The sequence below is a fragment of the Pelodiscus sinensis genome, chromosome 14 (genome assembly GCF_049634645.1).
Source record: "Pelodiscus sinensis isolate JC-2024 chromosome 14, ASM4963464v1, whole genome shotgun sequence".
In the NCBI taxonomy this organism is placed as follows: domain Eukaryota; kingdom Metazoa; phylum Chordata; order Testudines; family Trionychidae; genus Pelodiscus; species Pelodiscus sinensis.
The window spans coordinates 27,004,506-27,019,669 of NC_134724.1; the positions used below are offsets into that span (position 1 = coordinate 27,004,506).

General features: G+C 47.1%; 1 protein-coding gene across 2 annotated transcripts in view; it reads left to right on the forward strand.

The window, feature by feature from the left end:
- Positions 1–15,164, forward strand: part of UNC13C (unc-13 homolog C) — a 437,647-nt gene that overhangs the window by 320,187 nt on the left and 102,296 nt on the right. For both annotated transcript variants that reach the window (XM_075897272.1, XM_075897271.1), the window contains 2 exons: positions 921–1,064; positions 7,907–7,984. In XM_075897272.1, the coding sequence (XP_075753387.1) occupies positions 921–1,064; positions 7,907–7,984 (222 nt within the window). The remainder of the gene's footprint in view (positions 1–920; positions 1,065–7,906; positions 7,985–15,164) is intronic.

The window sequence follows — 15,164 nt, forward strand, 5'->3', positions numbered from 1 at the left end:
AGCAATGCCATAATTAATAGAGTAACAGCATTCTCCAGTTAGGAGGGGAAGTACGTACAGTTATTACATTCAGATCTCATAAGCTGCAGAAGACTTAAGGCCATACTGCTACCCAGGTCTACCGACAGGGAGGGATAAATGGGGCAACTGTCCTAGGGCCCAGTGATTCAACTGGGACCAGGGGAACAGCTGTAGCCCTGAGCCCTTCAAATCACTGCCAGAGCCATTGTGGTGTGTTCCAGGCAGCACAGAGAGCTGCTTTGGGGAGGCTCAGCATGGTCTGATCAGTGCTTAGGGCTGTTTAGGGGAGGACTGGTGCACTCTGACCAGTGTTGAGGGCTGCCGGGGGAGGGTAGCTCCAACCCTGTCATTTCTGTTTGAGGCACCGCCATGTCCTGGAGTGCAGCGCTGCCCCCTCCTCACAGCCCCACCTTACCCAAGGGCCTAGTGAGTCTTTTTTTTACCCCAAAAAACTTGGGTAAAGTCCTGGCTCTATTGAAGACAATTGGGATGTTGCTATTGGCATCAATGGGGCCAGGATTTCATGCCACATAGTCTGTGCAGAGATTCAGATAATTATGGTACAGCCCCATAGAAGACTAAGTATTTATGTGAAACCGGTCAGACTCCACACAGGTCTGAATCTCTACACCTGAGATCCCAGTATAGGACCATTTCTGTAGTTTATAAAGCTCCGTCCTGCTCCCAGAAGTGCACAAAAGAACACATCAAATCACTGTGTTATACCCTGTTAAGTGCAAGCAGGTTTTTTTTTTACATTTCCATTTTCTGGATCTAGGATGGATTTAAAGTAATAGGAAATCAGCGAATCCTGTTTTATTGTCAGAAGGTGGCTTTGCAAATGTTAACTCATTTTAATTGGTTTTTTTGGTTCCCTCCCTCTCTTCATTCTCCTGTAGTTTCAGCGAACATCAGATCATGCCCTTTTCTCTTGCTCTGTGGTAGATGTCTTCACACAACTCAATCAAAGCTTTGAGATTATCAGGAAACTGGAGTGCCCTAATCCTGAAGCACTGTCTCATTTAATGAGAAGATTTGCAAAGGTAAATTAAAATCAATGCATCTTGACCAGGTTTCAGAGAAAGTGACATTCTGCTGTCATTGTGCTTAAAAACATTCTAATGTTATTTAGAACCTGTAGTCCATGTTGCAGACCGGGATCCTTAGGCGAGTTGTTTCATGTTTGTTCTTGGGAAATTACCAATTATTTCAAAAAAACAACAGGTAGTCCTGTGGCACCTTTATTTATTTATATATATAATATACATACACACACACACACACAGGGGCTGATAAACCATGGTGAAATCCACTCGCCAGCCCCGCACCTCGCATGCACCACACCCGCATTGCACATGCGCGCGCCGCCGGTGAACAGGGCAACTGGCTGAAATTTATCAAGCCCTCCGTGTGTGTGTGTGTGTGTGTGTGTGTACATACACACACACACACACACACACAGTAGCATGAGCTTTTGTGGGCAAAACCCATTTCTTCAGATGATCGTTTCTAAACTCATCATCCATTTTGAGAAACTCTCATCTCCTATAAAACTGCTTCTTTGTTGTTCTTGTTAATCATTGAATCACTACTTAAATTTCAGAGCAATCCCTCAGTGAATCATAGTGATGTGTCAGGTCCGTGGGATGGCTGGAAGAGATAGAGGGCCTTACTTCTACATAATTTTGGCACCAAAATGCTGTCAGTTGAAGCCCCTCCAGCTCTGGTTTGTTTCTTGCTCTGCTACCTCATCTGCATATTGGTCCTGCTGATAGATAGTTTGTACTCCTAAGTTGTTTTAGAAGCTTGGAGAAGTGATGAGCTTTTCTTGAAGACCAAGCATGACTCTCATTCTCTGATGTCACTTAAAATCAGTGATTTTCCATTTCCTCGGGATTGCTAAGAAGAAAGTGAGCAGTGCTGATCTCTGTGGGATCTCATGTGCTGCCCTCTCTTTCTCCATTTTTAGATTTCACCACTGATAAATACTGCCTTCTTAAGTCTATCAGGCAGGCTTTCTTAACCTACTCTTTTGTACAATATTTCCAATTATACAGTATTCTTCCAACATTTCCAACCACCTCCTGGCCCCAACTAAGGGTATGTCTACACTACAGCGCTAATTCGAACTAACTTAGTTCGAATTAGTTAATTCGAACTAAGCTAATTCGAACTAACGGATCCAGACTAAAAAACTAGTTCCAATTAGCGTTTTGCTAATTCAAACTAGCATGTCCACATTAAGTGGACCCTGAACCGGGGTTAAGGATGGCCGGAAGCAGTGCCGGCAGGGCATCAGATGAGGACTTAGAGCGTGGAGCTGCTGCCTCAGGCTAGCCGAGGGCTGTGCTTAAAAGGGTCCCGACCCCCACCCTGGACAGACAGTTCTCAGGGGTGCCCCACTTGCAAAGCAGTCCTGGCTTGGAGTGCCCTGAGTGCCTACACTGGGCACATCACAGCACTCGGCCATCATACCGGCTGCACTTGCCGCAGGCTGCCATCTGGGGAGAGGGGACAATTGGGGGGCTGCAGGAGAGCTTCTACCCCCAGAAGCCCGCAAAGGCAGCCCAGTCCTCCCCATCGGGGGCTCGTACCCCATTCCTCCCTCACCTCCTTCCACTTACCCTTCCCTAGCCCCCCTTCCTGATGTACAAAATAAAACTTGTGGTCAAAAATAGAATCTCTCTTTATTGAACAAAACTCGGGGAGACTGGGAAAAGGGGGTGAGAGAGGGGAGGGCAACTAAAAAGATCAGAGGTTTGGAACAGGTCCCATATGAAGAGAGGCTAAAGAGACTGGGACTTTTCAGTTTAGAAAAGAGGAGACTGAAGGGGGCTAGGATAGAGGTCTATAAAAGTATGAGTGGGGTAGAGAGGGTGCATCAAGAAAAGTTCTTCATTAGTTCCCATAATAGAAGGACTAGAGGACACCAAAGGAAAGGAATGGGTAGCAGGCTTCAAACTAGTAACAGAAAGCTCTTCTTCACAAAGCAAAGAGTCAACCTGTGGAACTCCTTGCTGCAGGAGGCTGTGAAGGCTAGAACTAGAACAGAGTTTAAAGAGAAGTTAGATCAATTCATGGAGGTTGGGTCCATGGAGTGGTATTAGCCAGGGGGTAGGAGTAGTGTCCCTGCCCAAAGTTTGTGGAAGGCTGGAGAGGGATGGCACGAGACAAATGGCTTGGTCACTGTCTTCGGTCCATCCCCTCCAGGATCCTAGTGTTGGCCGCTGTCGGCAGACAGGCTACTGGGCTAGATGGACCTTTGGTCTGACCCAGGACGGCCATTGTAAGCTCAGGGCTCAGGGTCGGGGGCCTCAGTGGACCACCTTGATTTTCATGCACACCTGTTCCTGGGTGGCCAGGCTGGCAGCTCTTCTGCCCTAGACGGCCACTTTCCTGTGCCTAGTGCGGAGGTCGTGGATGAGGTCCACGATGTCCACACTATACCAGGCGGGTGCCCGCCTCTTGCGGTCCCGGGCAAGCTCCCAGGAGCCGCCAGCCTGGTCCCAGGAAGAGGGGGAGGGCTGGGGGGCATCGGGTGGCTGGCTCGAGCTGTGCCAGGTGCAGGGTCTGCTGGCTGGGTGCTGGCAGGCTTGCACCTGGCACGGGCACCGTAGCCAGCCCGTGCCCCTTTAAGGAGTCCGGGGCCGGGAGGGGGGCATCCGAGTTTCCCTGGTGTTGGCCAGAGTGGCCACCAGGGAAAGCTGGGGAGGCCTAGCCTCCCACTAGTTCGAATTATGGGGCTACACACCCCTTAATACTGCCTTCTTAAGTCTATCAGGCAGGCTACACACCCCTTAATTCGAATTATGGGGCTACACACCCCTTAATTAGAACTAGTAAGTTCGAACTAGGCTTAGTCCTCGTGGAATGAGGTTTACCTAGTTCGAACTAAGCGCTCCGCTAGTTCAAATTAAGTTCGAACTAGCGGAGCGCTTGTGTAGCGCCTATCAAAGTTAATTCGAACTAACATCCTTTAGTTCGAATTAACTTTGTAGTGTAGACATACCCTAAGACTTTTTTGCATCTTCAAAGCAACTTAAAGGGACTAGGTTCTAAAGACTCCACAGAGAGGGGATGTTCTCAGCTGGGGTAAAGCAGGCAGAGCTGACTTTATACTATTTACTTCCTGTACCTCTGATATGAGGTGAATGTCAGGAATGGGAAATGCATGCCAGGAACATGTCAGGACAGGAGAGCCAAAGCCAGAGCCTCAGGTTTGGGGAGAGCCATTTTATCTCATCCCAAAAGTGTCAATCATCTGCTTAGCACAGAAGAGTATATGACCTTCTATACTTGCTAAAGGAAGGGCCATCAGGGGCTAGAGCCAGTGCTATGACAAAGACCCTCATTTCCAACTCATCCCCCAGGATCTACAAGGCTTAGGAGCAGGCCCTATGGCCAATTTGGTAGAGCACGATGGGGGAAGAAATCAATGAGAAAATCCTCATAGGTAGGGCCCTACCAAATTCATGGCCATAAAAAAAGTGTCACAGACTGAAATCTGGTCTCCCTGTGTAAAATAATCTGGAGTTTTGTGTGTGTTTACCCTGCACTATATAGATATCACAGGGGAGACCAGTGTTTCTCGAATTGGGGGTTCTGCCCCAAAAGGCAGTTACAGGGAAGTCACTGGTTTTTTTTGGAGGGGTGAGGTCACAGTATTGTCACCTTACTTCTGTGCTGTCTTCAGAGCTAGGCACCAAGTGACCAGCTCTGAAGGCAGCACTCTGCCACAGAAATAGGGTGGCAGTACTGTACCATGCCACCTTATTTCTGAGCTGCACTGGCCATTGGCTCCTGCCTTCATAGCTGGGTTTCCTGCCAGCAGCTACTTCACTCCAGCTGCCCAACTCTGAAGGCAGAGCCATCACTAGCAGGAGTAAGAGCCATCGCCAGCAGTAGTAAGAGTAGCAGTACAGAAAGACTCCTACAATAACCTCCTACATCTCCTTTTTCAACCAGGGCTCCTTTAATTACAACATCATGACATTTCAGATTTAAATAGCTGAAATCATAAAATGTATGATTTTTTAAATTCCAGGACCATGACATTGACCGAAACGGACCATTAATTTTATAAGGTCCTATTCATAGGGCCCTTTCCTTCCCAGAGCTTTCCAGCTGTGGGCTTTGCTTTGGAAGGGGAGGCAGGCAGCAAAAAGGATAGTGAAGTAGATCCAAATTCAGGAGATGTAGGTGCTATTCCAAGTTTCTAAACCCTCTGCATTGGTAGGTGATATTGGGTAAGTCATTTCTCCGTATCTCAGTTGCCCCACCTGTAAAATGTGGGTAATAATGGTTGTCTCCTTTTGTGAAGCACTTTGAGGTCTACTAATATGCAAGATATTATTATTACTTTGATCATTATGTTTTAAAAATACCATAAGTGATTATATTATGCCATATGCTATTCACCTGCCATTTTTTTGTTTCACATGGGACTATTTCTGGGTTTTATGGTCTGAGTCACAAGTTTTAGACTATAAACATGTTTATTTTTCTGAGTGCCAAAGATTAAACATCTCCGGGCATATCTACACAGCAGGGCTAAAGCCAAAATAAGGTATGCAACTTGAGCTACATTATGTCAAAATAATGGCTTGTAGTGTAGACGCAGACTTCGTTATTTTAGAATAAAAGAATAACGCTGCTGAGTAGACATAGCCTCTGAGGGACAGCCGTATTCATCTGTAACTTTAAAAACAACGAGTAGTCCTGTGGCACTCAGACAATCTTGTTTTTAAAGATTAAACAACATGTTTTTTTCTTTACAAACTAGACTCCACTACGGAGACCTTGTGTGTCAAGTTCTAATTTTGTGTGGGTATTAACAGCTCAGTTTACAGGGTTCACCCTTAGGGTACATCTATACTACACTTTTATTTAGGAACTAGCCAATAGCCCATCATAAGACAGGATTTTCGGGTCTCTCCTCCACATCTCTCTCTCCTCCTCCTCCTCCTCCTGCCTCCCCCGCCCCCCCAGCTCTCTCTGCCTCCTGCCTCTCTCTCCATCTCTCTCTTTCTCTTCTACTCGCCTCTCACTTGGGAGATCGCACTCCCCGTGCTGCATGGGGAGCACAGAGCCCAAATGGTTGCTTGCGCCACTTGCTCCCATGTGGCGGCCTGGCTGAGCAGCGCAGAAGTTAGCTGAGCGCCACTGCGGGAGGCAAAGCGGGGCGGGGAGATGATGTTCACCACCGGGGGCGGGGCCTGAAGCCACTGTCACGCCACACATCACCGCCCCGCCCCCCTTCACCTCTCGCTGTGGTGCTCGGCTGACTTTTGCGTTGCTTAGCCAGGCTGCCACGGGGGAGAAAGTGGAGCAAGTGGCCGTTTGGGCTCCCCTGTGGTGACCTGGTTGAGCAGTGCAGAAGTCAGCCAAGCACCATGGTGGGAGGCGAAGAGGGGCAGGGTGGTGACATACACATCTGGACCCTGGCCGTGTACGTCACTGCCCCCCTTCGCCTCCCGCCGTGGCACTCGGCTGACTTCTGCGCCGCTCAGCCGGGCCGCCGCGGGGGAGCAAGCTGTTCAAGTGGCCGTTTGGGCCCCATGCTCCCCATTTCAGTATTACAGAGTCACAGACATTGGGCTACTATATATATGCTAAGTTATTCCAGAAGAAATACTCCAAAATAGTTTATTTTAAAATAGCGCATCTACACTACCGGGAAGCCTCGAAATTAGACCGAGGCAGGCTCCCTTAATGTGGATGCACTACCTCGATTTAGAGCCTCAGGAAGCACTAGGAAGCAATTACTTTGAATGGCCCCAGGGAGGAGCATCCACACTACAGCTATTTTGAAACAGAAATTTCGGAAGAGGCATTATTCCTCATGGAATGAGGTTTATAGAAGTCAAAATAAGTTGTCTGTTATTTCAAATATATTTTGAAATAACAAAATTGCTGTGTAGACGCTCACGTGGTTATTTCGGAATAACAGCCGTTATTTCGAAATAATGCTGCAGTGTAGATGCACTCTTAGAGACTTGTCAGTTGAATTACATAGTTAAGTTCACCTGACTATTTACAGTATTTCCCTTAACTTCCAGAATAATAACTACAGGAACGGAGAGGTAATATTGCTAATACAAGTTGATCACTGTATATATACTTGAAAAGTAGTGTTAGTTGTAGAGCCTTGACTATAGTTATAATAAACCTATCTGGAAATTAGTGCTGTGTGCAAGTAAAATATCACTCTTCAGGTAAAGGCCAAAAGTAATTATCTCTCTCATATCTGAAGGCAAGTTTGAACAGCTGTTAGTGGATCAGACACCTCTTTTTTCTAGGTTTCTTAATCTGCTGTTTGATAAGCTTGCACATTTTGTTAGGCCAACTCTCTGCTTGGATTACCACACTTTCCTGCAAGCGTTAGAATTCCATTACCATGCCAGGAACTATGCAGTGGTTTGTATTTACACATAAATCTGTGCTTTAATCACACCTTTTTTCAGTCTGTAAACAAAATACATATACACATGACTGTTGAGGATTAAGTTCACATTTTAATCTGGAATTTATCATCCTAGAGGATTTTCAGATCTCTAGCATTCTGCTCAGTACAAGTGTCTCAATACTCAATGTTCTTATTTTTTAGTGTCAGCATGCCTAAATGCAAAGTGTTTCCTCTATAGAAAATTATATTCCATTAAAAAAGAAACCTTATCCATTGTGAAGGGATTTCCTCTAAGCAAAGGAAAACTAAAACTTTGTACATTTAATACAGAATATTTTTCTATCATTTACAAATGTTATCTGCTTTGAAGAAAAACCTCCATTTTCACTTGAATACTGTTTTGTATTTTTACTTACAATTCTTCAGACTGTCACATGATTAGATATCTCAGTTAAACCTTTTCTTACCCTGCCCCCCCAGACTATCAACAAAGTGCTTCTTCAGTATGCTGCAATTATTTCAAATGACTTCAGTTCATACTGCGATAAAGAAAGCTTGGTAAGTAAAATTTTTAAAATATTATTTCTATCTTTAAAATATACACTTACAGATCTTCTTATAATTACTGGAAATATCATTGTACAGCAAGAAAATGAATGGGAAAAGGGAGAGTTTTTTTCCCCAGGGTATAACCTGTTTTCCTTGATCACTTACATTGTAATGTCATAACAGATGGCGTAGGAAAGAAATTAATATTAGAAGGAAAAATACTATGCATGTGGAAGAAACTGGTGATTTCCTAGATTTGAAGTGATTACATTGATGTGGATTTGCACTAAATAAAGGTGGGCTTTGTGTATGACAGAAACTTATGTTGTTCTCTCCTAAATCCCAGGGAATGATCAGTAATTTCTGTAATTTGACACATCTTTAACTCGTGCCCCCTTTTACTCTTGTCCATGCAGTAGTAAAAACTATTGTATTGTCTTGTTGGCTTCAGAGAATTCTTGAATATCAAGCAGTAAATGAGACACACACAGTGAAGTTAAATACAGGCAGTCCCTGGGTTACATACAAGATAGGGACCATAGGTTTGTTCTTAAGTTGAATTTGTACGTAACTTGGAACTGGCTCCAGATTCAGCCGCTGCTGCTGAAACTGACCAGGGGCTGACTACAGGAAGCCCGAGGCAGAGTTGCTCTGCCCCCAGCTTCCTGGAATCAGCCACTGATCAGTTTCAACAGCAGCTGAATCTGGAGCCTGGGACAGAACAGCTGGGGCGCTGCCGGGTAGGTCCCCCCAGGACCAACCCAGCAGCACCCCAGCTGCTCTACCCCAGGCGTCCACAACAAAAGCCTGGTCTGCTGGGGGGGGGGGGTGCACGAGCTGCGTCCCCCCTCCCCCTCCAGCAGACCAGGGAGACCCGGAGCAAAGCCGCAGAGGCGGGGGACCCCGCCGCCTGTGCAGCTTTGCTCTGGGGCAAAGGAGCAAAGTCGCATGGGCAGCGGGGTCCCGACACCTGTGCGGCTTTGCTCGGGTCTCCCTGCTGTGCTGGGGAGTTCCCCCCAGAACACCAGGGAGACCCGGAGCAGCTTTTCTCGCCCCGGAGGATGCAGTGGCGGGACCGCTGCGCTCTGGGCGGTCCCGCCGCCCGTGAGTTCCGGGGTGAGAAAAGCCCCGTTCGTAAGTGCGGATCCGACATAAGTCGGATCCGCGTAAGTTGGGGACTGCCTATAAGTCACAACAATATTAATTACTTAACCAAGGAAAACCCTAAGCAAACTGGCACAATGTGTGGTGTAACTAATGTGCCATGAAGACCAGTATTACCAGGAAAGGCCTTTCTTTGCCTTGTCCAATGAGTATAGCAGCAGGAGTTGGCATGTGCCATGACTCTACTGCTTTGTCCTCATCTGAGTGGCAGAGGTGCAACCCAAGAGGTACCTCATGTCTCTATATTTAGGTTCAAACCCAGTCAAGCTCATATGCAGGACCTGGCCTTATCCTGTCACCTCTTTATGCATAGGTATGGGATTATGTTAATTGTTCCTGGCGCATAGACATTGACTCCATGGATGTGCTAAAAACATTGAGTGCTTAGCATCGGTTGTTGTCAATTGCCAATCTGTTATTTGGCACGCGCAGCAGCCTCCATCAGCTGTTTGGCGCAAATGGTCTGTTTCCCAGCATGGGGCTGCTGAAGCTCCCAGCCAGGCTACCACCTGCTGCTAAATGTACATGCGAGTGCTTTTGATTTCCAGGGAAAAGGGAGCTAGGTTAGGGGGACAAGCAGCCTGGGCACAGCCATTTCCCTAGTCTAGCTGCAGAGGTGGGAGATGAGGTGAGTACTTTCTCGGCTAGCCACTGGAGGGTTATTTGGGGGAGGTCAGCCCTCAGGGGGTTTCTCAAGGACCAAACCAACCATTCTCAGCACACACTGGGATCTCCCTCAGGACTCGTGGCAATCTCCCTCTGTGCACTGCCCAGAGGGTGGAGGGACAATAGATGTGGCTCTTTTATGAAAAAAATTGCTTGCCCTCTGTCTGATGAGTAAACTTTCAGCTTCACTGCAGCCCCAGGAGCGCATAGGCAGCTACCCCCTATTGCCTCCACCAGCCCGGACTCTCTCTGTGCCCACACCCTCACCCTCCAGGCTTTGGGAGCTCCCAACCCCTGCCCAATCCCCTTTCCCACAGTTCTGACCCCGGTCCTGATTCACATTGGGACTCGGGGCTCCCAATCATCCCTTCCCCTGTGTGTGGGAGAACAGAAGGGGGTACACATCTTCCCTTCAGGCTCTCTCTCATCCCATGCCTGGCTCTTATGCCTGGGAAAATAACGTTTCCCCAGCTCACGGCAGTCCCTTCTTTCCCTCCAAGATCACGCCTGATTGGGGGACTTTTCCTCCCAGCGAGAGTCTGTCTCCAATTTGACCTCCTCTCTGCATCAGAGAGGATCTATTTTTTTCTGTGACAGGGAGTGCCAGCCCCTGTCTCTCCCCTCTCCCCCGCACCGAGAAAGCTGAGCCTAACCAGGCTCACCCGGCTGAAGAAGCCCTACGCCTCGCCCCCCCACCCTCAGCCCTGCTGGGCATACTCACACTGCAGCCCGGGTGTAAAAGCCTGCTGAGGAGGAAGGAGGTACTGCCAGAGCTCCTGAAGTTCAACTGCCAGAGAGACCAGACCTGGAAGCCAGCCAGTGAGACATCTAGGCTACAGAGGATCTGGAGGAAGGACCCTGGAGAGAATCCAGTGGAGAATGGGAGGAAGTAGCCCAGAGTAGGAGATTGTATCCTGAGGAGCTCAGCATGTTGCAATGGGATTCCTGAGTGAGCAGAGGCCTGTGCCACTGCTACCAGGGCTCTGGCTGGGACCTGGTGGAGTAAGGAGGGCCTGGGTCCCCCTTCCCCAATACTCCAACCCATGGGGCCTACATCCACCATATTAGTGACTCCGGTGGCTAGGTCACACAGCCCCAGCAAGAGGGGTATTGAACACTGACTTTTGGAGTTAGGCCCTATAGGGCCAGGAGGTTAGGCCTAGAGAGAAATTTCTGGACACGTGGGGTTGGGGTCTAACTTCAAGAGCCCTTAGGACCCAACTACTCCCCTTGGGGGGTTGTAAGTGGACGACCCCATGACACCTTCCCCTGGACACACCCCCACACACTCCCCTTCCACTGCATCGAGCACTTTCTCCCAGGTCTCAGCTTCAAGTCAGGAGAAGCTTTCAACTTAGGATGCTGGGCTGTCTCAGGCCAGTGCAGGAAGCATTTCAGGAATCCCCTCCCCGCACCTTTGACATGGTCCCACCAGATGCTCCCCTACCACAAGTTGCAGAGTATATGAAGGAGTCAGCAAAAGCTTCAGAGAAGGAGGGGGTGTGCAACCCCGGGGACTGGGAGAAGCTGGAGAGTCACATCAGGATGAGTGAATAGTCCATTTCTATGCTGTGCAGTTGATTTTAATTTCTCTCTGTGTGTCAGGGTGGGCAGTTTCTGGGGTCGTGTAACCAGACAGAAACCCCTCTGTAACATCCATTTTTGCTTGCCTGGAGCATACAGGGCACACAGAGTAGAAGGCCCAGGCTGCTGTGACCGTGAATGGCTGTAAACAGAGATATGCCAATTGCTGACCAAGAGGCTGCCAAGGAGTGCCCTTGACTTAACCCATATTGATACGAACACACAGCCGTCCGTGGGGGGAGGAATCTCTCGCCCAGTAAAAAAAAATGTCTAGTGCTCACAATTTAGTTAACTCTCTTGCAAGTGTAAATTAAGTTGAAACTTGCTTGTAAGAACTGGCACCACAAAACGGACCAGTACAATTTGGCCTCTTAGATAAGAAAGAGGATACGGACCCCAGGGGTATAAAGATGGGTCCAGCAGCACATTTACTCTGAGCGTCAATCTACCATCTATCTGCTGGTCGGGTTAGGTGTTTGATCTCCCGAGGTTCCAAGGGGATGTCCACCTCGTATTCATCTTTCCTAGGAATTGAGAGACCGGCCCTGGCTTGACCCGCTGGAGTCGAGAGGCACAGAAAGGGGTAAAAATTGTACCTGGATGTGGTCCTTTGTCTTAAGTATACACATAGACTTAGAGCTCTTTAAAGATTAAGCTGTCACTTGGTACCATTATTTCTGTTTTCTATCTTTATTTTCTTTGTAACTATTTTTTTAATCTATATTTGCTAGCAGTTAAGAAATAGAGCAACAGCCATTGTAACCATATGCTTTTATAAGTCTTTTTAATAAACCTGTAATTGTTTAAGTTTTTAACCTGACTCCTTCAGTTTCTGTAACAGAACCAAGTACAATTTAAAAGAACTTCAGCCGGTCATAAGGGACAAGTATAGGAAGAGCTTGGGCGTTCGGATTTGTGTCACTCCCAGGTGACAGATCCGTTGGGGCATCTCTCAGTCTTTCCCAGACTGCCTGCTGCGAAGGGATTCTGCATCCTAGCAGCTAAAATCTGAGGTGTAATAAGCTCTTCCTATAAAGGGGCGTCTGTTGGCCTGCTGGTTACCCTCTGCGACGGGACCGCGGTCCTAGCAGTAAAGACACAGACGTTAAACCTTTTCTCGGAAACACACACACACACACACACTGCCCTGACCATCGGCTGACAGGTGGCTGCAGGGCTAGGCTTGGGAGGAAATAGATGCTTTGAGAGTGGTGGGTGGGAGCAAGTATTAGACAGAGGCAGTGGGGAGCAGAGAGAGACAGATGGGAAAAGGGACACAGTAGGGGAAAACATCCAGAAGGGGTGATTCTATGATACTAGGCCCATAGAAACTAGAATATGAAGGATGTGTATAAATATGCTGAAAATAGCCTCTCCCAAATTGGCCGCTTCCCTGCCCTCTGACACACACCTGTTGCTCTTAAGGCAGACAGAAACAAACAGCAGGTGCTCAGTGGTGGAGTTTAGAGCAGAGGCGAGCAATAGGTGGCCTATGAGTCAGATGCAGTTTGCCAGGGTTATCTACGGGGAGGTGGCATAAAAAGGTTCATTGAGAAGCAGGGTCTAGTGGAGGGGTGGAGCCAGGATGGGGCACCCAATGGCAAAACCAAAAGTCAACACCTAGGTTCCTTGGTCATCTGAAATTTTGGAATCAATACATAGCTGTGAGGGGGCAGTGTTTCTCCTTCCCCAGAACACTTGGCCTTGCTTGGGTTCTTGGAAGGTAGAAAATCACAGACGGAAGGGCTAGTCTATAGTCCCGTAGAACCCTTTCTCCACCCCTACAAGGTGATCAGCTGAAATTCAGAGTGAGAGAAGACCCGGTCATAGAAATAACAAATCAAGATGTGCAGGAAGCACTGCAGCGGGAAAGAGACTGCTCAACAAAATGATGCTGAAAGCCCAGAAAGTCCTGCGGCAAATAACCCTCTTCCAGTCCCTTCCAGAGAGGGAATAAAGTCATTAGCCACTGCCCACAGTATCCAAATTGTCCTATGTGGCACTGCAAAGGACTGGTGAAGCTCAAACAGGGAGCACCCACATGAAACTCAGAACACAAGAAACTCCACCCAAAGTGCTGAAGGACTGTCCCAGCCATTGCTGGTCCCCACAAACAGTTCCTGAATGGGGTGTGCATTTTGTGAGGTTATTTGCACTTCAACTCCCACTGGAGTCTAGACAACTTAGGGGTGTTTAGCACCTTAGAAAAGATTCTTGGCATCCTGCAGTTATTCAAAAACCCAGAAGTTCAGAACTTTTATAGATTTATAAAAGTTGAAAATTAAACTAGAGCACAAATGTATCCCCCTCTCCTCCGCACACACATAGAACTGGCAGAGGAATACACTGGTGTTATTAGAACAGAATACATGGGAAAATGGAAATAATATGCCCTCATTAACACCAGAGCTTGATATTATCACAATCCAAAGGTCACAAGCATGTGCAACCAAAGAAATCAGAAATATGATAGTGAGACAGCTGTATGCTGTGTATATTTCCTCAGACCTGAAGAACTCTGTATAAGCTTGAAAGCTTGTCTCTCACTATTAAAAGTGATCCAATAAAAGATGCTACCTCTCCCATCTTGTTTCTAATAGCTAAACAGCAACAGTCATAGGGTACGTCTAGACTACATGCCTCTGTCACCAGAGGCATGTAGATTAGGCTACCAGGCATAGGAAAATGAAGCGGCGATTTAAATAATCGCCGCTTCATTTAAATTTACATGGCTGCAGCGCTGAGCCAATCAGCTGTTTGTTGGCTCAGCGCGGTAGTCTGGACGCGCGGGTGTCGACATCAAAGGCATTTGTCGACCACCCAGGTATGCCTCCTGGGATGAGGTTTACCTGGGTGGTCGACAAATGTCTTTGATGTCGACACCCGTGCGTCCAGACTACCGTGTTGAGCCGACAAACAGCTGATCGGCTCAGTGCGGCAGCCAGGTAAATTTAAATGAAGTGGCAATTATTTAAATCGCCGCTTCATTTTCCTATGCCTGGTAGCCTAATCTACATGCCTGTAGCGACAGAAGCATGTAGTCTAGACATACCCATAGATTTTACCACAGAAGACATTTGCAATATTATTTTTTCTTCCAAACCACAGAGATCCATATGGTAGGGAAAGACTTAAATATTCTCTTCTTCCTGTGCAATTACATTTTATAATGTCAATATATGAAACTGTGAGAAATGAGATAATTTAGAAATCTGTAACTTTAGACAGTGGTTTTGTATAAATATTTTTAGAAGGGAATGAATTTTATTCATATTGATGTGTCATATTTCAGACTCTCTTTGTACTTGAAATATTTTCATCCTTGAAGCCCTTACAGCAAACATAGTGAAAACAACATGGAGAAAGAGTTTTCCACATATTTTGCATCTGGCAATACTTAATTCTCACTTACATCAGAAAGAAGACACTACGCAATAGGCTAGATTTGGCGGTCATTACTGTAATAATTCCAAGAAGCATAGCTACAGGTTGAACCTCTCTAATCCAGAACACTCTCGTCCAGAAACATGTCATCCAGAATGGTTTTGGTTAGCCGGCTGTCCACTTCCCATGGGTGTGGCCAAGTTTCTCACAGTCCCCAAAAATTTGTTTATAGCCACCAGTCCTAGCTCTTGGTGTTCTGTGCTGTTATTTAGCTCTAATTTACCCCTAAAACAGTGCTGCCAGACTATTTTTTGTTTTTAAGTTTTTCCCATTACAGACTAACTCAGCTACCCCTCTGAAACTTTTGAACATGCAAGGCACTGCATTCAGC